At 37.3% G+C, this 27,592-nt stretch overlaps 1 protein-coding gene across 2 annotated transcripts in view; it reads right to left on the bottom strand.

Annotated features, from left to right (window-relative positions):
• ALKBH8 (alkB homolog 8, tRNA methyltransferase) overlaps positions 1 to 27,592 on the bottom strand; it is a 66,086-nt gene that overhangs the window by 10,703 nt on the left and 27,791 nt on the right. For both annotated transcript variants that reach the window (XM_053670469.1, XM_053670468.1), the window contains exons 8-10: positions 22,635 to 22,741; positions 3,898 to 4,049; positions 1,318 to 1,574 (exon numbers count right to left, since the gene is read on the bottom strand). In XM_053670469.1, coding sequence (XP_053526444.1) covers positions 1,318 to 1,574; positions 3,898 to 4,049; positions 22,635 to 22,741 — 516 coding nt within the window. The remainder of the gene's footprint in view (positions 1 to 1,317; positions 1,575 to 3,897; positions 4,050 to 22,634; positions 22,742 to 27,592) is intronic.

The raw sequence follows: 27,592 nt of genomic DNA, 5'->3' as shown, positions 1-27,592 counted from the left end.
ACTAAAATTTAATTATAAGCATGATAACAATATACAAATACTAATGTCTAATCTTGATGAAAAGTTATTCTTTTAGCTGAATGTACAAACTATACCTTTCCTACTAATTGCAATAGTAAATTTCTTTCTTCATGTAGGTGCATAGTCTCTAAGGCACTGGTGGCAAACACGGGCCCACAGGACGAATCCGGCCCTCCACCTTGTTTTATCCAGCCCAGCACCTTGTTTCTACCTGGCAGCAGCACCAAGCTCTCACTTAACTGTTAAGGAGTAGTTACGTTTATACAGTCCTAAAATTATATTCGGCCCTTCGAAGGCAACTGCGAGGCTGATGTGGCCCCTGGTGAAAATGAGTCTGACACCCTGATCTAGGATGAGGTAATAATAAAGTATAAGCAATCTGGCATATTACCATAGCCCATGAATGAAACTGCTCTCATTTTCCTAACCTACACCTATTTTCTAGTCCTTCCTACCCTAATTTTAGAAAAAGAAGCTCCAGTACTCACAGAGCAGTGCTGACATGAGTATTTACAACTATGAACTAGTGCAGGGAGGACTTCCTACTCGGTAGTACAGCAAGGGGGGAAAAAGAGTGGTTCACAGAAAAGAAAATTAAGCAACTAAAAACAGATACTTTGGCATCAGACAAGAAGTGGGTTCATATACTGCATTCAGCACTGTAACCATGGTCAGTTTTTAAAATCTGCTTCAGCCTGAGTTTCTTCAAAAATAAGACACCAACACATAATAACCTTTTCTGTTGTTGTTCTGCTATGAGTAAAAGGACACTAGATTTGGAGTTAGAAGGCATGGTTTCAAGTTCAATTTATATTCCCATATTATATGACATCAGGGAAACAATATAACCTCTGTGAGCCTCAGTTTCTTCAGTTACAAAAAATACGGATGAAAGTATTTGCTTTCTCATATCTAGGAGGATCTACACAAAGAAAATGGTTTCTATAAAAATCTGTTCTAATGTATAAAGAGTTTTTATAAATGTAAGAAATTTTACTGCTAAAATAATCTTCTTAGAAAGCAGAGTCTAAAAAGAGAAAAAATGCAAACAACAGCATGCCCATGGATATCTCTGGAAGTAAAAAAGAATGAGAATATTCATTAGCTTTCAATTTATAATTTGAAATTAAATTATAATTTAATAATTTGAAATTTATAATTTGAAATTAAACCAATTTAAATGATTGGTTATAATTTTTCTGCAACCTAGAAAAAATCATATCACGAGGAAGAAGGTGATAATACCCTTATAAATAAAGTATTGTAGAGAGAAAGCCAGAAGCAACAATTACTTGCCATATATAACTCCTTATTTATGCCAAGATACTTTCCGTTGCCACATCCAACATCAGCTACTACTGAACCACGTGGCAAAGCTTTCAAAAACTCCACAATGCGTGGCCAAGGAGTATGTCTTGTGCTGCTGAAGTGTCCCGCGATCTCTTCATAAACTCGGTGGACGTACTCTTGCTCCAGCTGTGAGGCTTCTTTATCATTCTCTGGAAATGAGGGAGGAGGTTCCTGCATCTGGCTGTCACAAACCAAAGGGTAACCTAATGAAAAAATAGGCAGTATAAAACCTTTATTTTTTGTCCAAATGATTCAAAAGGTCTTATGCTTTCTTAAAAAGAAAAACAATTCAAATTTGGTGACTAGGGATAAGAAGCCTATAATTCATCAGTGAAAAAATAGCTATTACTTACAAGTCTAATTATGATATGCATGATGGATCTAATTATGATATGCATGATGGATATGCAGACAAAGGGGAAAACCCATTTTCAAGAAAACATGACTGCAATTCTGCATGCTTTGTAATAAAGATGCCTCTTCATCTTGGCATTAAGGGTCCTCTTACTCAGGAAAACATCTTGATGGGCTAGGCATAAGCAGAAGAAATTTAGCTACGTTAACAAGATTTAGGGTTTTACTCCTAGTGGGTGAAGGAGATAGAAGTTCTGGGGGCTCTAGGGCTCTTAGAAGAACAAAACCTAGAAGAAACATGTCATTTGATAATAATCACAAATATTTAATAATCACTGTATAAAGCAGTTTAGATGACTCAATCTCATAGTGTTACTATGAGAAAGATACTGATACTACATCCATTTTACAGATGAGAAGCTGAAGCACAAAATATTAAATAATCATCCCAAACTGACAAAGACAATAAATCCTAGAGCCAGGATTCGAAGCCGGGCAGTAGAGACCCCGCAACCCACATTCTCAATGAAAACACTGGGTTGCCTCCCTCAGTAGAATGAGCAAATCCTAAGAACACCACCAAGTAGAGGATATGATGGAGGAGATTTAGTTTACAATGTCTCAAATTAATTTTGAAGTTGTTCTCTGCAAATAAGGACTAATACTAATTATAAATCCTTGCCTGTTCTCTGCTATGCTATAATTTTGCTTTGTCTTCGGCCGAGGTTTGTGACAGACAACATCTTTTCATGAGTAGTTTCTACCAAGTGAAAGGGTGGTGCTCCCAGAGAAACCACACACAAGACTAGGACAACAATCAGAAACAGAACTGGGCTGCAGCACTGAAGGCTTCAGAAATTGTCCATAACTGGAGTATGCCAACCCTTCAGAATGGCCTCAAATGGGTCTGGGGTATCTAGTCCCTCCTAATGTGTGAAGTGAAGCTCTCAACATTTTAAGTGGACATTTAAGCAAAGGGTGGTCCCAGAAAGCCTAAGGACTCTAATAAAACACAGATGTAAAAACAGATAGATTACATTATGTTGATTAAATCAGAACTACAATTATACTACACTATATTTATTTAGTTATCCTAAATTGGTCTTAGTAAAATTTTATTCTCTCGGAAATTATCAACATCTAAGTTATCTAAAGGAGTAGCAACCCTTATCATTTAAAAATCCAAAAATTTTGACCAAAAGTATCCAAAAGATGGCCCTGAACTTAAAAAAAAACTCTGTAAACTGACTATATGATTGGAACTTCTTACAGGATCCCTTACATTTAATGAATGCCCATAACAAAGAAATACTTGCAATAAGAAAACTAGCTTGTCTGTCCAACTAGACTTCGAGTTTCTTGAGATCCAGGCCCACAGTAGATATTTCAAGTTCTCTAACAGGATAATGTCTTTTAGATATAATAAGGGTGTTTAATTTTAACTGTTTTAAGATTATGATTAAATCCAAAAACAAATGATAGATATCTTCCATAATTAAAACCCCTAGGGTATAAAAAAGATCTTACATCACGGTCATTAAAAATATTATTTATAAAATTAAAGGGGTTTTTATTTGAATCTAAGAAACACAGGTCACGACACAGTTGTGTAGACACCTCAACACAACACCCTCTCGACAAAGCGTGGGGCACTTCCTTCCCTCCCTCACAGGTTTCCAAGCTGACAGAAACCACTGCTTGTCCCCTAGAGTTATCTGCTCACTCTAGAACAATCTGTCATCTCTAACTTCCTTTTGGGTTTATGAAAAGTAATTTAACAACCTGACAAGCTGTTTCCAAGAAAACCTTTGTGATTTTTTTTTTAGCTGACACAAAGGCAATTTATCAACAGAAAACAATAAATAAGGAGTCCTGCAATGTCATAATTGTCGCACTCTGAACTGTAACTTCAATAAAAAATATTTATTTGGTATCCAGCTATGCCCAAGTACTGTTTGCAAAGAACAAACATGAATAAGATGCAGTCCCTACTTTCAAATAATGTAAACTCTAATGTGGTTAAGAAAAGTATATGCAAGTAGGTTACCAGGAAAATGTGGGAAATGTTATGAGAGAAGGTGAAACAAAGCTCTCCTTGTTTCTTTTGGGACTTTAAAGATTTTCATACTAGATTTATTCCATTTTACAACAGAGTCAAAATTATATACTTACTACAGTTACAAGGCGTTTGCCTCACTTTCCTAAATGTGAACGATGTCCGTATTCCCCTCTTGTTTAAAGTTAAGTCTTCAACATCATGGGTGATAATTCCACTTTTGTGACCCTTGGATGCTTGAACAGTATCAAATTTTCTAGGTGTTATTCTAAAATCAACAGTCAAAATAATTTATTTAGTACTATAATCATAAAAATATTTCAGGTGCCTTAAAAGCATTAAGCAAATAGAGATCTAGAAGAATATATTACAAATATCTATTGGATTCCCGGTATTGTTAAGCACAGCAGAAAAAACAAAGAAATAGAAGTCCCTTATCTTTTAAGAAGTTATCTTCAGGATAATCATATTAAAAGAATGTACAGCTAATAAATTATTCAAGGAAGAAAAATGGAATAACAAATATTTAATTAATACCAATTCCAAGAAGGAGGAAAAAAAGGAAAGAGGGGGAAAAAAGGAAACAAATACATGGCAAATTTAAATCCAGTATCAGTAATTATGTTAAATGTACAAGGACTAAAAGTCCAATTAAAGAACAAAGGTTTTCAGACCAGGCTGAAAAAAAATAAAATCCAACTATATTACAAAACACACATCTTAAATATGAGGACAGAAAATAGTTGAAAATAAAAAGACAGAAAAAATACAAAGAAAAACAAATTTTAAACATGACAAGCAAAATCAAAAGAAAAATGGCATAGCTCAATCAAAGTAGACTTTAAGGCAATAAGTATTATTAGAGATAAAGAAGGGCATTTCATAATGGTAACAGGATTAATCCAACAGAAACATATAAAAGCCCTATATTTTTGTATATATCTAATTAATAAGAGACACAAAATAAAGGAAAAAATGAAAAAAACTAACATATATAATCCAATGATTATATAGTAATCATTGGAGTTTCAAATACAACTTTCCTAATACATGAAATGAAGAGTCGAAGACATCAACATCAGAAAACAACAGATAATGGGACAAAAGAGTGCATGATTAAATTTTAAATTAAAAAAAAGTTTAAAAAATAAAAAGATTTTTTTTTCTGAGAAAATTCCATACTATTTTCCATAATGGTTGTACCAGTCTGCAATCCCACCAACAGTGAACTAAGGACCCCTTTTCCCCACAACCTCTCCAACATTTGTTGTTTGTTACTTTGTTTATGATAGCCATCCTGACTGGTGTAAAGTGGTATCTCATTGTGGTTTTATTTTGCATCTCTCTGATAGCTAACGATCACAATTCCACTGCTAGGATTATATCCTAAGAATCCTAAAACATCAATATCAAAGAACCTATGCATCACAATGTTCATAGCAGCACAATTTACAATAGCCAAGAGTTGGAAGCAACCTAGGTGCCCATCTGTAAATGAATGGATCAAAAAATTGTGGTACATATACACAATGGAATTCTATGCAGCAGAGAGAAAGAAGGAGCTACTACCCTTTGCAACAACCTGGATGGAACTGGGAAACAATATGCTGAGTGAAATAGGCCAGGTGCTGAAAGACAAATACCATATGATCTTACCTTTAACGGGAAGCTAAACAACAAAACAAACAAGCAAGTAGAATAAAAACAAAGACACTGAAATAGAAAACAGGGGGACAGTGACCAGAGAGGAGAGGTAAGGGAATTTAAGGGGAAAAAAGGGGAGGTATTTGGAGGAACAAATAGGAAGGACACAGGGACGAGAACTAAGGGGGGTGGAAATGGGAGGGAGGTGGGGAGCACGGGGGGGGGGGGGCTGGTATGGGAGAAATAGACAAAAAAACTGTACTTGAAAAATAACTAAATAAAATTTTAAAAAATAAAATAAATAAAAAGAGAGAAGTATAAGCCATGTGGATTATTAAGAAAGTTTAATGGGGGTCTTTGGACCAAGAGTAAATTTTCAAATGGAAAAAAGGAGTGATCTGGTGAGGAAACATGGCCCTTTTAAAGTTAAACTCAGTGAGTGAAATGCACAGATCTTAAGTGTATAGTGCGATGGCTTTTGACAACTGTATACAACCATGGAACCACAACCTCAATCAAGACATAGAGCATCCCAACACCCAAGAAAACCCCCCGGTGACCCTTCCACTCAATTCTCCCCACCTGTGAATGGCTAATGAGCTTATTAGCCATTCATAGATCCTTTTTGGGGGTGTAGGATCTGTTCAAATCTTATGCCCAATCTTTGTTAGATATTTGTATTATGGATATATTCTCTCCTCACATGTAGCTTGCCTTTTCATTTTCTTAATGGTATCTTTTGATGAGTGAAGTTTTTAATGTTGATGCACTTCGTCTTTTTTCCTTTTACGGTAACTGTGTTTTGATACCTTTCTAAGAAAAACTTTGCCTACCCCAAGGTTACAAAAGTATCATCTTGTATTTTCTTTTAGATGTCTAATAGTTTTTGCTTTTACATTTATATTTATGATGACCCCATATTAATTTTTGTGAATGGGGTGAGGTACATACATTAAGCTTCATTTTATTTCCATATAAATATCCAATTGCCTCAGCACCATTGGAAAGAAAATTGTCCTTTCCACACTGAATTGCACTGGTATCTTTGTCAAAAACCAACTCATTATATGTATGGATATAATATGTTCCACTGGTCTATTTTTGTGTTCTTTTTTGATTATAGAGCTTTATAGAAAATCTTAAAAATCAAGTAGAATAAATCCTCCAGTATAGTTCTTCTGTTTCAAGATTATTTTGACTATTCTAGATCCTTCAGATTTTTTAATAAATTTCAGAATCTGCTTATGAATTTCTACCAAAAAAAGACCTTTAAGATTCTGATTGGCATTATACTACATAATTAGATCAGCCCTGGCTCGTGTAGCTCAGTGGATTGAGCATGGGCTGTGAATCAAAGGATCCTGGTTCAATTCCTAGTCAGGGCACATGCCTGAGTTGCAGGCCAGGTCCCTGGTGGGAGCCATGAGATGGCAACCACACACTGATGTTTCTTTCCTTCTTTTTCTCCCTCCCTTCCCCTTTCTCTAAAAATAAATAAATAAATCTTTTAAAAAATCATTAATCTGGGGTCTAATGATATCTTAACAACAACCAGTTTCCTATCTATGATCATGGCATATCTATGTGTTCATTTGTTTTGGTTTTAATTTCTGTCAATAATATTTCGTGATTTTCAGTGTATACATATTGCTTATATTTTGTTAACTTTGTTCCTAAGATTTAAATCTGAGGCCAAGAGGACTTCCAGCCAAGATGGAGGCATAGGTAGATATTCTATGCCTCCTCGCGCAACCAAAAGAAAAACATCAACAAATTTAAAAACAAGAAACAACCATAACTGACAGAAAACTAAACTGTAGGGAAGTCCAACAACCAGGAGTTAAAGAAGAAACATTCACCCAGACCGGTAGGAGAGATGGAGACAGGCAGTGGGACGGAGAGGACTCACTGTGGGACAGCTGCTGGAAGACCAGGATGGGCAAGGCGGTGGCTGGAGGACCCAGCGAGGTGGTGGCTGGTGGACTGGGTGGTTCCACACTGTCATGCAGATACAATGAGAGGTAAAACTGGGGAGTGAGACAGACCGCACAACCCAGGGTTCCAGTGCGGGGAAATAAAGCCTCAAAATCTCCGACTGAAAACACCCATGGGAGTTGAGGCAGCAGTGGGAAAAACTGAAACTCCCAGGCCCACAGGAGAGTTCACTGGAAAGACCTACAGAGTCCAAGAATGGACACAAACCCACCCACCCAGGAATCAGCACCAGAAGGGCCCAATTTGATTGTGGGTCAGCACCAGAAGGGCCCAATTTGATTGTGGGTAGCAGGGGAAGTGACTAAAAACCAGCAGAGAGTGGACTAAGTGGCAGTGTTTCCTCTTGGGTCCCTTCCCCACATTCAGGGTCACAACACAGCTACAAGGCTTGCCCTGCCCTGGTAAACACCTAAGGCTCTACCCTTTACTATGTAACAGGTGTGCCCAGAAGAAAAAAAATGGCCCAAATGAAAGAACAGTTCAAAGTTCCAGAAAAAATATAAGCAACAAAGAGATAGCCAACCTATCAGATGCACAGTTCAAAACACTGGTTATCAGGATGCTCTAGGAACTCACTGGGTTCTTTGATAGCATAAAAGAGACCCAGGCAGCAATGAAGGTTGCATTATGTGAAATAAAGAAAAATGTACAGGGAACCAACAGTGATGGGAAGGAAACCAGGACTCAAATCAACAGTTTGGAGCAGAAGGAAGAAAAAAACATTCAACCAGAACAGAATGAAGAGACAAGAATTCAAAAGAAAGAGGAGAGGCTACGGAACCTCCAAGACATCTTTAAACATCCCAACATCAGAATCATAGGGGTGAAGGAGAAAAGGAAGAGCAAGAAATTAAAAACTTATTTGAAAAAAATAATGAAGAGAACTTTCCCAATCTGGCAAAGGAAACAGACTTGCAGGAAGTCCAGGAAGCTCAGAGTCCCAAAGAAGTTGCACCCAAGAAGAAACACACCAAGGCACATCATAATTATATTAGCCAAGATTAAAATGAAGGAGAGAATTCTAGAAGCAGCAAGAGCTAAGGGGACAGTCACCTACAAAGGAGTCCCCATCAGACTGTCAGCTGATTTCTCAGAAGAGACCTTCCAGGCAAGAAGGGGCTGGAAAGAAGTATTCCAAGTCATGAAAGGCAAGGACCTACATTCAAGATTACTCTATCCAGCAAAGCTATAATTTACAATGGAAGGGCAGATAAAGTGCTTCCCAGATTAGGTCAAGTTAAAAGAGTTCAGCATCACCAAACCCTTATTATATGAAATCTTAAAGGGACTTATCTAAGAAAAAGAAGTTCAAAAATATGAACAGTAAAATGACAACAAATTCATAGCTATTAACAACCGAACCTAAAAAACGAACAAAAACAAACTAAGCAAACAACTAGAACAGGAACCGAATCACGTAAATGGAGATCACATGAAGGGTTATCAGTGGGGGAGTGGGTAGGGGAGAAGGGGGAAAAGGTACAGAGAATAAGTAGCATAGATGGTATGCAGAAAATAGACAGGGGGAGGTTAAGAATAGTATAGGAAATAGAGAAACAAAAAAATTTATATGTACAATCCATGGTCATGAACTAAAGGGGGGAATGCATTAGAGGGGGTGTGCAAGGCAGAAGGGAATAAAGGGGGGTAATGAGACAACTGTAATAGCATAATCAATAAAATATATTTAAAAAAATAAAAATATATACATCTGAGGCCAACTATTCTGACTTTTATTTACCCTACAGAAGGGGATTTCAAATCACAGAAAATGTGCTAACCCTGAAAAATCTCACAAATTAGAAAAAGGTATAATTTTATTCTTAAGTTGTTGATATCTCTTTGTAAGAGACAAATAAGTTTTTCTAAGATTCAGAATAAAGTTTGACCATATAATCTAAATAAATTTGATCCTATAATAAAATAATGTAGTGTATTTCAATTCTCAATTTTCATTTTGTCCAGGTTATGCTACTTCACTCAATCTGTGGTTAGAATAAGAGATCCCAAGAGGCAACAAATGAATGGATCAAAAAATTGTGGTACATATACACAATGGAATTCTATGCTGCAGAGAGAAAGAAGGAGCTACTTCCCTTTGCAACACCATGGATGGAACTGGAAAGCATTATGCTGAGTGAAATAGGCCAAGTGTTAAAAGACAAATACCATATGATCTCACCTTTAACAGGAAGCTAAACAACAAAACAAACAAGCAAGCAGAAAAAAAAACAAAAAACGAAAGACACTGAAATAGAGAACAAGGGGACAGTGACCAGAGAGGAGAAGGAAGGGAAGTTAAGGGGAAAAAGGGGGAGGGATTTGGAGGAACAAATAGGAAGGACACAGGGACGAGAACTAAGGGGGGTGGAAATGGGAGGGAGGTGGGGAGCATGGGGGCGGGGGGGGGGCTGGGATGGGAGAAATAGACAAAAAAAACTGTACTTGAAAAATAACTAAATAAAATCAATAAAAAAAAAGATAAGTATTTCTCAAAAAAAAAAAGCAAAAACAAACAAGTGGGCTATATCAAACCAAAAAGCTCTGACATAACCAAGAAAACCATCAACAAAATAAAAGTCAAACTATGGAATAGGTGAAAGTATGTGTAAATTACACATCTGATAAGGAGTTAATATTCAAAATACATAAAGAATTTAAACTCCTCAAGTGGCAAAAAAATATCACCCCAATTGATTTAAAAATGGGCAGAGATTCTGAATAGATAGATGTCCCAAAGAGGACACGCATATGGTGAGTGGGTACATGAAAACATGCTCACCATCATTAAACATCAGAGAATTTTAAATCAAAGCCACAGTGAGTATCACCTTATATCTGTTGGGATGGCTATCATCGAAAAGACAAGAAATAACAAGTGTTGGCAAGGAGATGAAGAAAAAAAAAGCCTTGTTCAAACCTGGTGGGAAAGTAAATTGGTTGTAGTCTGTATAAAAAATAGTATGGAGGTTCCTCAAAAATTTAAGAACAGGATTACCACATGATCCAGAAATTCCAGTTTTAAGCATCTGCCCAAAGGAAACAGAAACACTAACTCAAAAGATCCACGCACCCATATTCACTCCAGCATTACCCACAGGGGCCAAGACACGGAGAAAATCTAAGGGTTCGCTGATGGATAAATGAATAAAGAAAATGTGACACACGCACAAAACAAAATATTGTTCGGTCAATAAAAAAGGAAATTCTGCCATTTGCAATAACATGGATGGACCTTAACAGCATTAAGCCAAGTGAAATAGGTCAGACAAATGCAAATACCACTGATCTCATTTATATGTGGAAAGTAAAAAGAGAGAGAAAAGAAAAAATTTATACAGAGATCAGATTGGAGATTTGGAGTGGGCAGGAGGTGCAGTGGGGAGAAGGTTGTGAAATGAATGAAAAGTAGTGAAGAAGTACAAACTTCCATTTATAAAGTAAACCCTAGAGATGTAATATACAGTATGAGAACTACAGTTAAATAAAACTGTATTATAAATCTGAATGTTGCTAAGAGACTAAATCTTAAAAGTTCTCATCACAAGGAAAAAAACTGTAGCTGTGTGTTAACTAGACTTACTCTGATGATCATTTCACAATATAGAGACGGAATCATTACGCTGTGCATCCGAAACTAATACAATGTTACATGCGTGTGCTTGTGTGAGAATTAAATCTCAACTTAAGATTTAAGACAAAAAATTAGAATTCCCAGACTGAGAGCTTTTTAAATAATACCATAATTAATTAATTCATTCAGAGTACTGAAAAGAAGTACTTTACGGGTCTTGATGCTATTTTATTTTATATTAAGTATTTTATTATTCTTCTATTATAGTTGTCCCAATTTTTCCTTTGCTCTCCTCTGCCCAGCCCACCACCAACTCCCACAGTCAATCTCCTCCCTGTTGCTATTTTTAAAAGTATTTTATTTTATTTTTCCAAAAATTAAGTTTTGAATATTGACCTGTATGCTACAACCTTGCTATATTCACTTATTAGTTCTAACATCTGTTTTGTAGATTTCTTAGGATTTTCTATTTCTACAATCATGAAGAATTTTACTTCCTTTCAAATCTGTAAGATTTTTTACTTCTTTTTCTTGACTTATATCGGATAAGACATCCAATATAATTTTAAACAGAAGTGGTCAGAGCAGTCATCCCTGCCCACTTCAGTATCTTAGGAAAAAGCATTCAACGTTACACATGAAGTACGATGTCAGCTGTTGGTTTTTCACAGATGCCCTTTATCAGACTGAAGAAGTTTATTTCTTGTCCTAGTCTGCCAAGTTTTTATTATGAATCGATGCTGAGTTCAGTCAAAAACATGTTCAGTATCAATCAAGATGATTATGTATTTTTCCCCTTTGTTTTTTTAATGTGGTGAATCATAGTGTTTGGTTTCCAGATGTTAGTTACAACCAATCTTGCAATCCTGGGATAACCTCACTCAGTCTTGACATATCTTCAATGTATCACAGGACTGGGTTTTCTGACATTTTGTTAAAGAATTTTTGCATCTTACCCTGGCTGGTGTGACTCAGTTGGTTGGAGCGTTGTCCCATACACCAAAATGCTGGGAGTTTAATTCCCGATCCGGGTATGTGCTAGGGTTGCAGGTTCGATCCCCAGTAGGGGTATGTGTAGGAGGCAACCAGTCGATGCTTCTCTCTCATGTCCATGTTTGTTTCTCTCTCTCTCTCCCCCCCTTCCTCTCTCTCTAAAATCAATAAACATCTTTTTTAAGAAAAGTTTTGCATCCCTAAGAGAACTGGTCTATAGTTTTCTTCTGTTGTCCTGTCCTTGACACATTTTGGTGTCGGGGTAATGCCAACCGCAGGAAACAAGTTGGGAGGGTGGCTCCTTTAAAACACTTGCCCTAAGAAGGAAAACGGACTCGTGGACGTGGACAGCAGTGTGACGACTGCTGCGGGGAGGGTGGTATAAGGGGACTGAATGGTAGTGGGAAAAATACAATAAAGAATACATATTTTAAAAAATGAAAAAAAATTAAAAACTGGCCCTCGAGGAAATTTTTTAGAAGTAAAAGCAAGCAATTATTGCCTGAATTTATATGACTGCCACTCTGATAGCTTAAAATGATTAAAACTATGATGTTGAACAAAGTCAAGATATTTCAGAAAAATGAGTCTCTTGAACCTCTTGTTAGCAAACAAATTTTTCTCTTGGGGACTAGGTGGTCCTCTAATACAGTTCTCTGAAGTCAACTGACTTTACTTGCCTGGAGTTAAATCATATGCAAAAGTCAAGCACTTCTGGCATCAATCTCAGACTTTTAGGAATAGGTAATCCATGTTAAGAATAATGAATTCTTTAAACGTCTCTGCATATTTTTTTACCCCTGCACTCAAGTTATAATCCAGCTGGGAAAATACTGAATGTAAAAATGAAAACATTTTTATACATTAACTATAAAGATGAAAACATTTTAAACATTAAATACATAGTTTACCACATATAATGCATGCTTTTTCACCCAAATTTTTAGGGAAAAAATAAGGATGCATAAATAAGGATGGGCAGTACTAATTCTATATCTATACAAATGTTTTTAATTCTTTTTATTTATGCATATGCATTAAAAGTGTAACTCTAGAAAGTGTTAATGATATCCATATGCAAAAATACACTGAATTATGATTTTGTTGAACTTAAGATGAACTTGCAACGAAAGCAGTTTCAGCCAATAATTCAATAAAATGAAAGGAAAAGTGAGGTATTGTCACCTACAGAGTTAAGACTGATGATGCTTGATATTGTTATCCCCTTGATAAGACAGATCATGCCAATTATTAACCACCTGATAAGATAGGTGATGCCCACTTCATTACCATAGGGTGAATAGCACGACAATTCTTTTCATACACTTTAGGCAGGAGAAAGTAACTGGAAAATCCCTTGGAAAATGTTGAAACAGTTTTTGTACACTGCAAGCTTTAAGCTAAAAGGTATTAAATATGCTAAAAAGCTTGGCAACAGAGCTGCTGAGAGACACTTTGGACCTCCTCCCACAGAGAGTGCCATCAGACTGTGGACACAACAGGAAGGAAAACTTCTTCAGATGCCAAGACAGAAGGAGGCAATGCAAGGTAAACTTCCAAAGTGGGTGGAGGTGAAGCAGGAGGTGAAGACCTGGATTAGGGAGCAGCGTCAAAGTGGGATCTCTGTTTCGACCAGGATGATACAAGAAGAAGGTAAGAGGATTGCACGAGAAAAAAAACATTGATGGGTTTTCAGGGACACCTAAATCAGGGGTGTCCAACCTTTTGGTATCTCTGGGCCACACTGGAAGAAGAGTTGTCTTGAGCCACACAGTAAATACACAAACACTAACGAAAACTGAGGAGCCGAAAAAAGTCTGTGCACAATTTTCATGATGTCTGCCACCACAGGGAAACAAAAAACCCTTAAATAACCATAATTATGCAGCAGCCCTTTCAATAATCTTTAAAAATTACTGAGCAGGCCCCATCGAGCAGGTCTCAAGTTTGTGACCACTAATATATAAAATGTACATATCTAAGTATCAAAACTTACAAAACTTAGTAATAAAACTAAGCAGTTTTAAGTAAGTTTACGAACTTGGGCTGGGCCGCATTCATAGCCATCCTGGACCACCTGTGGCCCGCAGGCCACGGGCTGGACACCCCTGACCTAAATGGTGCTTTCACGTTATGAAGAGAGAAGGTCTGAGCATGAGAACATGAACTCAACTTGCCCCCAAACTTCCAGCAGCCTGTGAGATCAAGTTTTGGAATTTCATTCTTATGTTATCAATCTTTGAAAACCTTACAACTTTGAGCTGTCCCAAATAGCCAATATGGATGAGATGAGGTCCCACTCACACTGATGTGCCATCTGACAGAACTGTGGACATTAAAGGAGCAAAGACCGTGGCTGGTAGAACTAGTGGTCACAAGAAAACACATTTCCCTGTTGTTCTAGCCTGTTGTGCAGGTGGGACAAGGCTACCACCTATTATCATCTTTAAAAGAAAAACATTTCTGAAAGAAAAGATCCCAAGTGTAGTTACCCATGCACATGAAAAAGGATGGATGAGTGAAGAAGGCATGAAAATCTGGTTTAACAAAGTCTAGTCATGAAGGCCTGGAGCATTACTTAAAAAAACAGCCTTGCTTGTTTTTGATCACTTCAAAGCCCATGTTCCACAAAGCACAAAAGCAAGTGCAGCAGACTTGAAAACCCAACTTGCTTGGTTACCTGTTGGACTAACCAGCCAACTGCAACCTCTTAGTGTTCAGCAAACAAGCCCTGCAAGGCCCTAATGAAGAAAGAGTGGTCGACATGGATGCGGTCCGCTGGTAATGATTTAACACCTACGGGCAGAAGCAAGAAATCATCCATTGCCCCCGGTTCATGATTGGATCCTGAGATCACAGAATGGTGTCAAGAAGGGAGTGGTTGTGAAATTGTTTAAAAAATGCAGCATCAGCAATGCTCTGGATAGAACTGTGGATGATGACATTTACTGGGATGAGGAAAGTACACTTCAGAAGACACCAGCGATGTAGAAATTGAAGGAGACAAGGAGACGACACTTCTGATGTTGACAGCAATGAACAGTTCTTGCCCTTCTATGATGCATAAATATTGTAAATTTGTTGCCAGTACATAAAATTTCTTGTACCTTGTATCTATCCTTGTGTTTTGTAATTATTTGTTACATAAAATTCCTTGTACCAAAATATGTTCAAAACTAAATGCTAAAACTCCTCTATAATACAAAAAACAAATACCTGAATACACTGTATTTTGCCATGTATAATGAGCGCCCATGTAATGTGCCCCCACATTTTTGGCCCAAACTTTCTGGGGAAAAAATCTTTCGTTTTAATTTTTTAATTCAATTATTAATTTATTTATATTTAGAAACAAAAACAATTACCATATTGCAGGGTATTATTTTGCATATGGATATCATTATTGCTTTCTAGAGCTATACTTCTTTTTTAAAAATATATACACATGTAATTGTCCTTCAAGTACAGTTGTCTCCATTTTCCCGCCACCACTTTCCCCGGCCCCACCCACCTCACCTCCCACCCTCAATCCTACTCTCTTTGGCTTTGTCCACGTGTCCTTTATACATGTTCCTTGATGACCTTTCCCCTTGTCTCACCTGTTATCCCCCTTCCCTTCCCCTCTGGTTACTGTCACTTTGTTCTTTATTTCAATGTCTCTGGTTACACTTCTAATGCATAAGCATAAATAAAAGAATTAAAAACATGTATACAGATATGAAATTAGTACTACCCATGTATAATGCACATCCTTATTCTTCCCTCAAAAATCTGGGCAAAAAAGTGCTTATTATACATGGTAAAATACAGTAAATAAATAAAAAACTGAAGTAAAAAATTAAAACAAAAAAAATTTTCCCTAAAAGTTTGGGCCAAAACCATGGGTATGCATTATACACGGCAAAATATGGTAGTTTAATACAATAAAAACAACATTGCAAGGTAGTAGAAAATAATATAGTCTTTTAGGATTAAGATACAGGAGAAATGATCTCAGGCCAATGTATGTAGTCAGAAAAAGCTTAATAAATTTTAAAGGAAGTAAAAGTTGAACTGTATAGAATCTTTAAAAAAGTAAATGGAAAAGAAAAGGAAATTCACTGCATTCAGAGGTGGCTGAAGTGTGAAGCCTAGAAGGCCTATCCCAGGAAAGGGAGCGCGAGTTCAGCTACAGCCTCACGCTTAAGAGCGCAGGTCCTGAAGCCCGACCGCCTGTCCTCCGATCTTGATGGCTTTGTGAGTTTGTACAAGCGATGTGACCTCCTTATGCTCCAATTTCCTTTAAAAATGGGGACAAAACCATGGAAGAAACTTTCCACTCAGACTGTGTGAGTTAAATGAGTTAATACATGTGGAGCTTTACAACTACCTGGCACAAAGAAAACTACAAAAATAATTTCAAGGAGAGTTCACATAAACTCATGAAATAATGCCTCCCAAGGCCAGTCAAATAACACAAATGAGTGAAGCAGATGGATTTATTTAGAAATATATTGTTGCCATTAAACACATATGGATAGTTCTCATTCAAAAAAACAAAGTGTTTTCTTCCATTTTTCTTAAAACACACATTCTCATTCATTCTAGGTTACCTTTTCCTACTTTTAATACCAATATGAGTTCAAGAAGTATTTTTTCACTTAACTCTGTTATAAAATAATTATGCAAGCACAGTGATAAGTGACAGGTGATACTGAGCCTTATTTCAAGGGTTAAAAAGTGGTACGAACTTTTAGAGAACTTGAAAACGTAGGACTCATCAAAAGATGACCATTGCCCTGGCTGGTGCGGCTCAGTGGATTGAGTGCTGGCCTGCAAACCAAAGGGTCACCGGCACCGGTTCGATTCCCAGTCAGGGCACATGCCTGAGTTGTACACCAGGTCTCCAACCAGGAGCACAAGTGAGGCAAATGCACATTGATCTTTCTCTCCCTCTCCTTCCCCTCTCTAAAATAAATAAATATAATCTTAAAAAAAAAAGAAAAAGACAACCATTGACAGTCTTGGTGACTGCTGCCAAATGATACTGTGGCGCAGTGTTGTCAGACCTTCCCAATTTTCAAAAGCCAAAAATTCCAATTTTTATGTAAAAGCTCCTGATTTTTATATGCAGGAATTTTTTTTAAGTATATTTTATTGATTATGCTATTACAATTGTCCCATTTTTTCCTCCCCTTTATCCCCCTCTTAAGGCATTCCCACCCCTTAGTTCATGTCCATGGGCCATACATGGAACTTCTTTGGCTTCTCCATTTCCTATACTATTCTTAACCGCCCCCGTCTATTTTGTACCTGCCATCTATGCTTCTTATTCCCTGTACTTTGTCCCCCATTCTTCCCCTTTCTCCTCCCCGCTGATCATTCCCCATGTGATAATCATTTCTGTGATTCTTTTCCTGTTCTAGTTGTTTGCTTAGTTTGTTTTTGTCTTTTAGGTTCCCTTATTAAAAGTTGTGAGTTTGTTGTCATTTTACTGTTTATAGTTTTGGTCTTCTCTTTCTTAAACAAGTTCCTTTAACATTTCATATAATAAGGGTGTGGTGATGATGAACTCCTTTAACTTGACCTTATCTGGGAAACATTTTATCTGCCCTTCCATTCCAAATGAAAGCTTTGCTGAATAATGTCATCTTGGCTGTAGGTCTTTGCCTTTCATGACTTGGAATACTTCTTTCCAGCCCCTTCTTGCCTGTAAGGTTTCTTTTGATAAATCAGCTGACAGTCTTATAGGAACTCCTTTGTGGGTAACTGTCTCCTTTTCTCTTGCTAATTTTAAGATTCTCTCCTTATCTTTAATCTTGAGTAATGTAATTATGATGTGCCTTCTGTGTGCATTCTTGGGTCCAACTTCTTTGGGACTCTCTGAGCTTCCTGGATTTCCTGGAAGTCTATTTCCTTTGCCAGATTGGGAAAGTTTTCAATTTCTTCCTTTCCCTCTTCTCTTTCTGGCACCCCCATGATTTGGATGTTGGAATGTTCACAGTTGTCCCAGAGGTTCCTCAGCCTCTCATTTTTTTTAAATTCTTGTTTCTTCATTCTGTTTTGGTCGAATGTTTATTTCTTCCTTCTGTTCCAAATCATTGATATGAGTCCTGGTTTCCTTCCCATCACTGTTGGTTCCCTGTATATTTTTCTTTATTTCACTTTACATAGCCTTCACTTCTTAACTCTACTTTGCAGCCATACAATCATTTCTGTGAGCATCCTGATTACCAGTGTTTTGAACTCTGCATCTGATAGATTGGCTATCTCTTCATTGGTTAGTTCTTTTTCTGGAATTTTGATCTGTCTTTTCATTTGGACCATATTCCTTTTTCTTGATGCACCTGTTACATTGGCAGGGGAAGAGCCTCAGGTATTTGCCAGGGTGGGGCAACCTTCTTTGCTGCGGTGTGACACTGTATGTGGGTGAGGCTCAGAGAGGTAACAATGCCTCTAGCTTAGCTCTCGGCCAGCTTTGAGTCACTTCCCCCACTACCCACAAGCAAATTGATCCATTCTGGTGCTGATTTCCAGGTGGGTGGGTTTGTGTACATTCTAGGACCCTGTGGATTTCTCCAGTGAACTCTCCTGTAAGGTTGGCCATTTCTCCTGCCATCACAACCCCCACAGGTTTTTCAGCCAGAGTTTTTGAGGTTTTATTTCCCTGTGCTGGAACCCCAGGTTGTACAGTCTGCCTCGCTCCCCAGTTGTTCCTTCCGGTTTATCTGCACGCAAATGTGAAACTACCCAGTCCTCTGGCCACAGCCTTGCTGCAGGTCCTCTCCACCCCAGTCACTTGTCTCCACCCCTCCTACCAGTCTGGATGAATCTTTCTTCTGTAACTCCTTGGTTGTCAGACCTCCATACAGTTTGATTTTCTGGCAGTTCTGGTTGTTTTTGTTTTTAAATTGGTTGTTGTCCTTGTTTTGGTTGTGCAAGGACAAGGAAGCAAACCGTTTCTACCTAGGCCTCCATCTTGGCTGGAAGTCCTCTATATGCAGGAAAATTTTTTAAATGCTACCATGTGGACCATCACTGCCCCAGCCAAAGAGTCTGACTGCTAATTTAGGGCATGGTGGCTAGAATACTAAACTAAAACTAGATCAAATTTAAAATGTTTGGCATTAATGTTATAGGGCCATGTTAATCAGCCTTCTTCTATTCAACAGTGCTTTCTAGTGCTTTTTATAGCACAGAGATAAAAAAAATTCTTATCAAGGTTTATTTCCTACAGTTTATACATACAAGTAGGACAAAAGTAGGTTTACAGTTGTTCATACAGAAAATACAATAGCTAATAATATAAGAATACAAGAAAGCAAATAATGGCCAAACAGAAAAGAGTGAAGAAGCAAGAATTCAAAGAAATGAGGAGAGTCTTAGGAACCTCCAGGACATCTTTAAATGCTCCAACATCTGAATTATAGGGGTACCAGAAAGAGGAAAGGAATAGCCACCAGTGGAAAACTTATTTGAACAAATAATAAAGGAGAATTTCCCCAAGCTGGCAAAGGAAATAGACTTCCAGGAAATCCAGGAAGCTCAGAGAGTCCCAAAGAAGTTGGACCCAAGAAGAAACACACCAAGGCACATCATCATTACATTAGTCAAGATTAAAATGAAGGAAAGAATCCTAGAAGCAGCAAGAGCTAAGGGGACAGTCACCTACAAAGGAGTTCCTATCAGACTGTCAGCTGATTTCTCAAAAGAGACCTTACAGGCAAGAAGGGGCTGGAAAGAGGTATTCTAACTCATGAAATCCAAAGACCTACAACCAAGATTGCTATATCCAGCAAAACTTTCATTTAGAATGGAAGGACAGATAAGGTGCTTCTCAGATAAGATCAAATTCAAGGAGTTCATCATCACCAAGCCCTTATTATATGAAATGTTAAAGGGACTTATCTAAGAAAAAGAAGTTAAAGAAACATGAACAGTGAAAGGACAGCAAGCTCACAGTTATTAACAACCACACCTAAAACAAAAGCAAACTAAAAGGACAGCTAGATCAGGAGTGGAAACATAGAAATGAAGATCTCAAGAAGGGTTAGCAATAGGGGAGTGGGAGGAGGAGAAGGGGAGAGAAGGTACAGAAAATAAGTAGCATAGACAGTAGATAGAAAATAGATGGGGGTGCAAGAATAGTATGGGAAATATAGAATCTAAAGAACTTGAGACACATGGTCATAGACTAAAGGGGGGGGTAATGGTGGGGACATGGGAGTAGGGTGGAGGGGAATGAAGGGGGGAATAGAACAACTGTAATGGCATAATCAATAAAAAATAAATTAAAAATAATAAAAAATAAAAAACATAATATAAGAATATACTCAGTTTCATGTACTCACAATTATAAACCTACTTTTGCCCTACCCTGTAGTTTTAAGTATATTAAGTTTGCTTTTTCAATCTATTCTCCCTCCCACACAGAAATTTTGGCGAACTCCTCAGCAGCTGGCACACCATTCGCTTGGTCGGTCTCTCCCTGTTCCTGCCTCTGTCTGTGCCCCCTCCCTCCCTACACACACCCCCCTCACTGCCTTCCCAATACACACATACAATCAAATTACGAGCAACAATATCAATTAAAGCCTTTAAAAATAATACTGAGCTTATTTCCCTTGAACTTATGGTAGAGAACTTTGATTCTAGAGAGAGGTTTAAAAATAAAGATTACCTGCAATTCAATCTTCCAGAGATACTACTCTTAACATTTACAATACAATGTGCTTTGAACAAGTGAATAATGTGATCAAAATGATGTTTAGAACTAATCTGTACCATTAGTCAGAATAAAGTAAAATATTTTTAAAACATAGGCCTATAAAAAGTAATTTGTTATTTTGTAGTTGCTATAATGCCATTACTCTTAAGTTTAAATGTTACCAATAGCAAAAATACATGAACCTAAAAAGAGAAAATGTAAATATTCTCAAAATTCTAAGAATAATTGAAACTATTGGATCACATCACCATTTTATTTCCTGTAAGTAAAAATATTTGAAACAGCCACAGAAAAAAAGAAGCCAGGCAGATCTAAGCCTCAGTGAGTGCACAAAATCAGGCCACCTGTTTTTAAGGCTCCCATTTAGGTTACAATTCATTTACATCGTCATTTCCTTGAATTCTTATAAATACATATGCTAGATTGCCAAGCAGGTCAGTATTAAAAGTAAAGAACTCAGCAGTATTTTAAGTACGATGCATGTAAATTTCAGAATAGTGATGCTTCTCTCTCAAAGGCTGAAAGATGCCTTCCTGCCAAAAGTGCATAACCCATTTCTTTCAGATTAGAATCAATTTTTCAAACTCAAATTGAGGGGTTTTCTAAAAAACAACTGGCCTCCTTAAAAGTGTCAATGTCATGAGAGACAAAGAAAAGTTGAGGAATTGTTTCATATTAAAGAAGACTAAAGAGAATTTACAACTAAAGTTAATACAGGATCATGGACAGAATCCTAGATCAGAGGGAAAACTAACCATGACTTACTGACAAAGATTCTCTGTTTGAACAAAGTTTAGTTTGATTCCTCTGAGCCTGACCAGGTTCCATATTTGGGCATGTCCTCCAGGAGTCTAACAAGAATTCTGCAAAGTCAGCTGGAGCCAGAATCCCTTACCCCTGACATGTGATCATCACCCTTGAGAGCTGACCGGACTCCTCGTTCCCCTCACCCCCACTACCTGATCACCTGGCCTGCCTTCGGCAAGAACCATATGGTTGTTTTAGCCAGAATCGCCTCCTTACCTACCATGGAGGTTTCCTCCTAGTAACCTACCACCCAACAAGCCCCATCCCCAACCCTGGGCTTTCTGGCTACAGATGCCCATTTCTCCTTGTTGCATTTACGACTGAGCCCAGTCCTATTCTGAGGTCTCTTTCCCCTGTTGCGATCATTCCCAAGTAAAATCTGGTTTTGCTACTTTAACTACTGATAGGCTCTGGTTTTTCTTCAACAGTACTATAAAGCATAACTAATGAAAGGAAAAAATTGGTTGAATAAAAGTATGATAAGAGTACTGGTATAATAATTTTACCAATATTGAATTTCCCGAATTTGAGGACTGCACTGAAGTTTTATAGAACAGAGATTGGCAAACTGTCTGTAACAAAGCCACACAGTAAATATTTTAGGCACAGATGGCCACATACAGTCTCTGTCGCATATTGGTGTTTTTTTGTTTTTTATAACCCTTTAAAAATCTAAACGCCATTTTTAGCTACAGAGCTGTATAAAAGCAGACTAAGGGCTGAATGTGGCTCACAAGCCATAATATGCCAACCTCCGATACAGAAAGTGTCCCGCTCTTAGGAAATATGTAATGAAGTAACTTGTCCTCCTAAGACGAAGCAAAAAAATAATAATGATAACAAGTGAGAGACAAAACACATGGCAAAATGTTCACAATTGGTAAATCTAAGTGAAAGGTGAAGAGAGTTCACAATATTATGCCTGCAACTTTTCTTTAAACTTGATTTTTTTTCAGAAGAAAAGTTTACTATTTACAAAAACAAAATGCCATGTGTGTCCCTGGGGGTGTAAACCTGGAGGACACAATGTGCAGGTATGGAGCAGGGTTCTGGTAGCTCCCACAGGAAAGAAGAGAATGAAAACTCTCACAGAGCAAAGGGTATCCTGTCATCAAGGTAATTTCAGTACCTACCCGTGGGTCCAAAGGTATCTGGATTCTCCTGTCATCACCAGCAAACTCCGACGAGGCAACATCACTGGCACTGCGACACCATCTGGATGCTTAAAATCCATGACAATCTTGAAGTAAAGACAAAAGCATAAAGAGTAATCCAACATGTCATGCACTCCAAGGATAAGAACAATTCACTGATTCTGGCTACCTTTCTAGGGTAACAGGGATTAAAACATGATAATGCTTACAGGACAGCATAGCACAATGATTCCCAAACTTTGGTGAACATAAAAATCAACTGAACAACTAAAAAGCATATTTCATCCAGAGGGAGACTCAACAAGGTCTTGGTTGAGGGGCTCAAGAATCTGCATTTCTACCAAGCACCCCAGGAAATTATGATGCAAGTAGCCTGAGGATCATACACAAAGTACTAGGGTAGAGGTCAAATGCAGGGACTTGGGAGCTGAAATAGTCACAGTCTGGCTCCTCTATCTACTAGACATATAACCTAGGGGACGAATAAGCCATTTAATCTCTGTGCCTTAGTTCTTAATAAATTAAACATGTAATGATACAATTCACAGTATCTGGCACAGTATCTGGAACTCAAGTGAAAGACAAAATATCAGAACAAAAGATGCTCCTAGTCTCTTATCACTTGGGAAATTATAAGGGTTTTAGAAGTTGTGAAGTTCAAGAACCTGGGGCAGAGACCAATATATCTATTTTCTATTATTTTACAGGTATATAATATTAGAGTATTTTTAATTAGAAAATAATTTTATTTATGAATTAAATGCACATTTTCTTTTTGAAGCATTCCACTGCAAAAATGAAGTATTATCAGTACCATCATACTTAAAGTATCTGTATCTAACTAAATAATGCTTGTTAAAAGATAAAAAAAATTTTTTAATTCACTATAGATTGACAATCGGTAATGCTCCCTGCAACTGCTGAGTCATCCTGCCACGTAATAGCTTTGGCCACAGGAGTTTTTCCCAATTATTCCTTTTGGTTTTACCTATTTTCTTTATTTTCTGAGATGGCAGAGTCAATAAAGATCAAGTTTCCAGAAAGCTCACGGGGCGTGACCAAAGACAATCAATGTTCAGTTCAAAGCAAACAAACATAAAACCCTAGACATTCTGATCTTATAAAACCTTTACACATCCAAAATCCGACATTAAACCCCAGACAGAGCCATCACTCCATCACTCAAGTAAAGACTCTTAACAAAAGAGTACGTGAAGGAATAAACAGATCTTCATGTTGGCTAAACAGGAAATTGAAGAATGTGTGGTACACTTCTGAGAAAAAAGAAAAACTTAATCTTGATCCTGTTTGGTTAGAAATGGGCTGAGGTCATTCAACTTTTGAAATCCTGAAGGGCATACAGGCAAGAGACAGTAGAATGTGAAGAAGAATATCACAGAAAACGATGAAAGCAACGAGCACAGAAGTGACGACAGCTGCAGAAGACACTTCGCAGCTAAGAACTTAGCAGAATGGAGAGATGTCCACCTGTTTCCCACAGCCTGACAAATATAAATCCTCCGTAGCTGCACTCACGTCTTCACTGGACTCAAATGAAATGACTTCGTCTTTTTATTTTAAAGAGAAAACAAATGACTCCACGTGCCTCACCACGGCCATGTGCCCCCTGTTTGGACAGTGGGAAACGAGAGATGGAAAAAGGGAAACAGACACAATCGCAAGGGCACAAACGGAAGCTGTCAACCATTCACAAAAAAACACAACAATGTCAAAAATGTCTGTTTACATACTTAGCCTGCATTTACAAGTGAGATGATTAGTCCACTGGGGGGAGAAGAATTAGAATATTTTTAGTAAAATAAATATAGTTTTCTGTCTCTCTATAAAAGATGATACTCCTAGAAGTATACTTGCTAACCTGAGAAGCAGCTGGAAGAAAAGCTTGCTGATATGCCATATTTTTCCAAGACAGAAGAATTTATAAAAACTTTCCCTTGGAGACCAAAGACTAATGTCAATGACCTCTACATCGTCTGCCTATGCCAGTAAGCTAGCTTAGCGTCCATCCTTGTAGAAAAGCAAAAGTCAAAAACCACAACGAACCCATTTCCCCTCCCTCATTCCTACTAGCAAAGTATGTTTTAAAACAAGAACAACAAAAACAAGAGTCTTGAATCCACTTGCTAAATTTCTTAAAAATGGAATCTTGTGAAATTCAAAGGAAGGAGACAATGGAAGCAACACTCCCTGAAATCAATACACAGGACACAAGACCTCCCATTTTAAAATGACTAATCAAGCTCTGCTCCCTTGTCTACTGGTGAGAAGTAACTTTAGAAAGTATAGGCCTCAATATTCTTGTCGTGAGAGGAAAAAATCTCACATTAGAACAGGAAGATGAGAGGGCACCTTATGAAATAGAACAGTGGTCCAGCAAGAAGTAATATGCAGCAGCTAAATACCACTATAGGCCACAGGAACTTACTTCTCATTGCTCCTAAGAAAGGATGCATGAAGCAGAGCATAATTTCATGTTTATGGTGTGAAAACTCTTCCTAGTTCATCAGGTACCATGTACACAGTTAGGGCATACCTGGGAACTTGTCTATAGTACTACATATGTGAAATAAGCAAACTTAGACAAGGTTAAAATTTAAAAAGGAAATACCAAACAAATCTACTTTATAGCACATGTCAGCAAATTCTGCCTTTCAAACACAATTCTGCCTAACAAAAAAACTAGGTCCTAGCTGCTGAATGAATAGACTCTGCTATCTCTTCCTCTTTTGCCTCTGGTACAGGTGATTTTGATCTATTTTTATCTGGCTGAGGTCAAGTAAAATGTACAATAAACAGAGAAAGTATCTTTTAGTTTAATAGTCTAAACACACTGCTAAATGGCACCATAGAGAACAAAATAAAAAATGGGTAAGAGAAAAATGAGCTTGTAAAGAAAAGGTGCTAAATTGGAGACACTTGAGCCACGTCTGAATTCAATACAGATAATGCTAAGCTTAAATGCCCATGAGATAATCTGATCGTGCTTATGTGTTTGTACTGATAGCAAGTCTTTGCTATCAGCTCTTATCACAACATAGTTTCATTTGTTTGCAGGAACTGTGAAGTGAAATTCACCGCCATCCAAAAATGAACTCTCAAAAGAAGAGTCAATCACGAACCACTTCAGTAAAATTAAGTTTTACTTCATACATGATAAGGCTACAAAGGTAATGAAACGCTGTTGCTTAAAAATTTTTTTTTAGATTTAATTCTGATTTACTTGTTAGACTCTGTCTAGTAGATTATACTCAAAGAATATTATTGAATAAGTAAATGAATTCATCATAAACAATTTAGTTGAAAAAAGAGGGTTGTATATCTTACATTTTGGGGCAGAACACTCCCTAAATTCCATTTATTTTCTGGGCTTTCTTCCTTACTCGAAATAAATCAACAGACTGTCATGCACAGATAACCAAAATGAGACAGCCAAAGTAACAAGAACAGTAACAGCCATGCATTAACAATAACAGTAACATTCCTGAGGCCCTGGATTGCTCCTTATAAGGAAAAATGAACTTGCTATATACTACCTGCCAAGCATGAAATACATGGTAGCTACATAATGAGATATTACATCACACTTGTCAGAATGGCTATCAAAAAGGCAAGAAATAACAAGTGTCTGTGAGGATATGAAGAAAAGGGAATGCTTGTGCACTGTTGGTGGAATGCAAATTGGTACAGCCACTATGGAAAACAGTATGGAGGACCCTCAAAAATTTCTAAATAGAACTACTACATGATCTAGCAATTCTACTTATGGGTATGTAGCTGAAGGAAACATAAACATTAGCTTGAAAAGATATACATATCCCCATATGCACTGCAGCATTATAAAATACAAGACATGGAAGCAACTTTACATGTTATTGATGGACTAAATTAAAAGTTTTAGGTATATAAATGGAATATTATCCAGTCATGAAAAAGAGGGAAATCTTGTCATTGGGACAACATGGATGGACTGTAAGGCCATTATTCTAGGTAAAATAACTCAGACGAAAACAAATAAATACCATATAATATTGTTTTTGTGAGGAATGTAAAAAAATGAACTCAGAGATACAGAGAATAGATTGGCTGTTGCTGGGGGGTAGGGGGAAAGTAAAATGGATGAAGGTGGTCATAGGTACAAACTTCCTATGCCCTGGGAATGCAAGGCACATCACAGTGACTATAGCTAAAATACTGTATTACGTATTTGAAAGTTGCTAAGAGAGACCTTAAACATTCTCATGAGAAGAAAAAAATTCTAACTATGTATGGTGATGGATGTAAGCCGGACTTATTGTGGTGATTATTTCATAATATATACATGTATCAAAGCATTAACATCTGAAATTAATATAATGTTACAGGTCAATTACATCTCAGTTTAAAATATAACTGTGAGATACACAAAGAACAGGTGGTTGCTGGTAACAACGACCATGGTAATGGCAGTGTTGGAGGTAGGAGTGGAAGGAACAGTAGTGCTGTTATTACTACTAAATGCTTACCAACTCTTTATGACAATTAAGATTTAAGAATTGTACGCCAACTTCAATTTATGACAGAAAGCACAGAAATGAAAGCACTGTACAGTCCATTAAACGTTACTAATAGGACCGTCCTAGAACCCAAGTCTCCTGACTTATCCAAAGCTGAATCCAGTCACAGTGCAAACACCTAAGAATATGAAAACAATAAACAGAGGCTTTAACTTTTTCTGTTTCTAGCACTGTATTGGAATATTTAATTGAATAATAATTAGAACTGCCACTGGGGGCCTATATTGCTTCATTTCGATTTGCTCTTTGTCTGAAGAATTAATCTGAAATCCTACTATCTTTGGAGTTGATGTTATACAGATTTAGCATTTCAGCATACTCTAACTCAATGGTTCAAAATCCTATTTAAATGTCACAATTGCC

This window comes from Artibeus jamaicensis, unplaced genomic scaffold, assembly GCF_021234435.1.
Source record: "Artibeus jamaicensis isolate MK-2021 breed Jamaican fruit bat unplaced genomic scaffold, CSHL_Jam_final contig_585, whole genome shotgun sequence".
In the NCBI taxonomy this organism is placed as follows: Eukaryota; Metazoa; Chordata; class Mammalia; order Chiroptera; family Phyllostomidae; genus Artibeus; species Artibeus jamaicensis.
The sequence above is the reverse complement of the archived record's forward strand: the minus strand, read 5'-3'. Positions and strand labels throughout refer to the sequence as shown.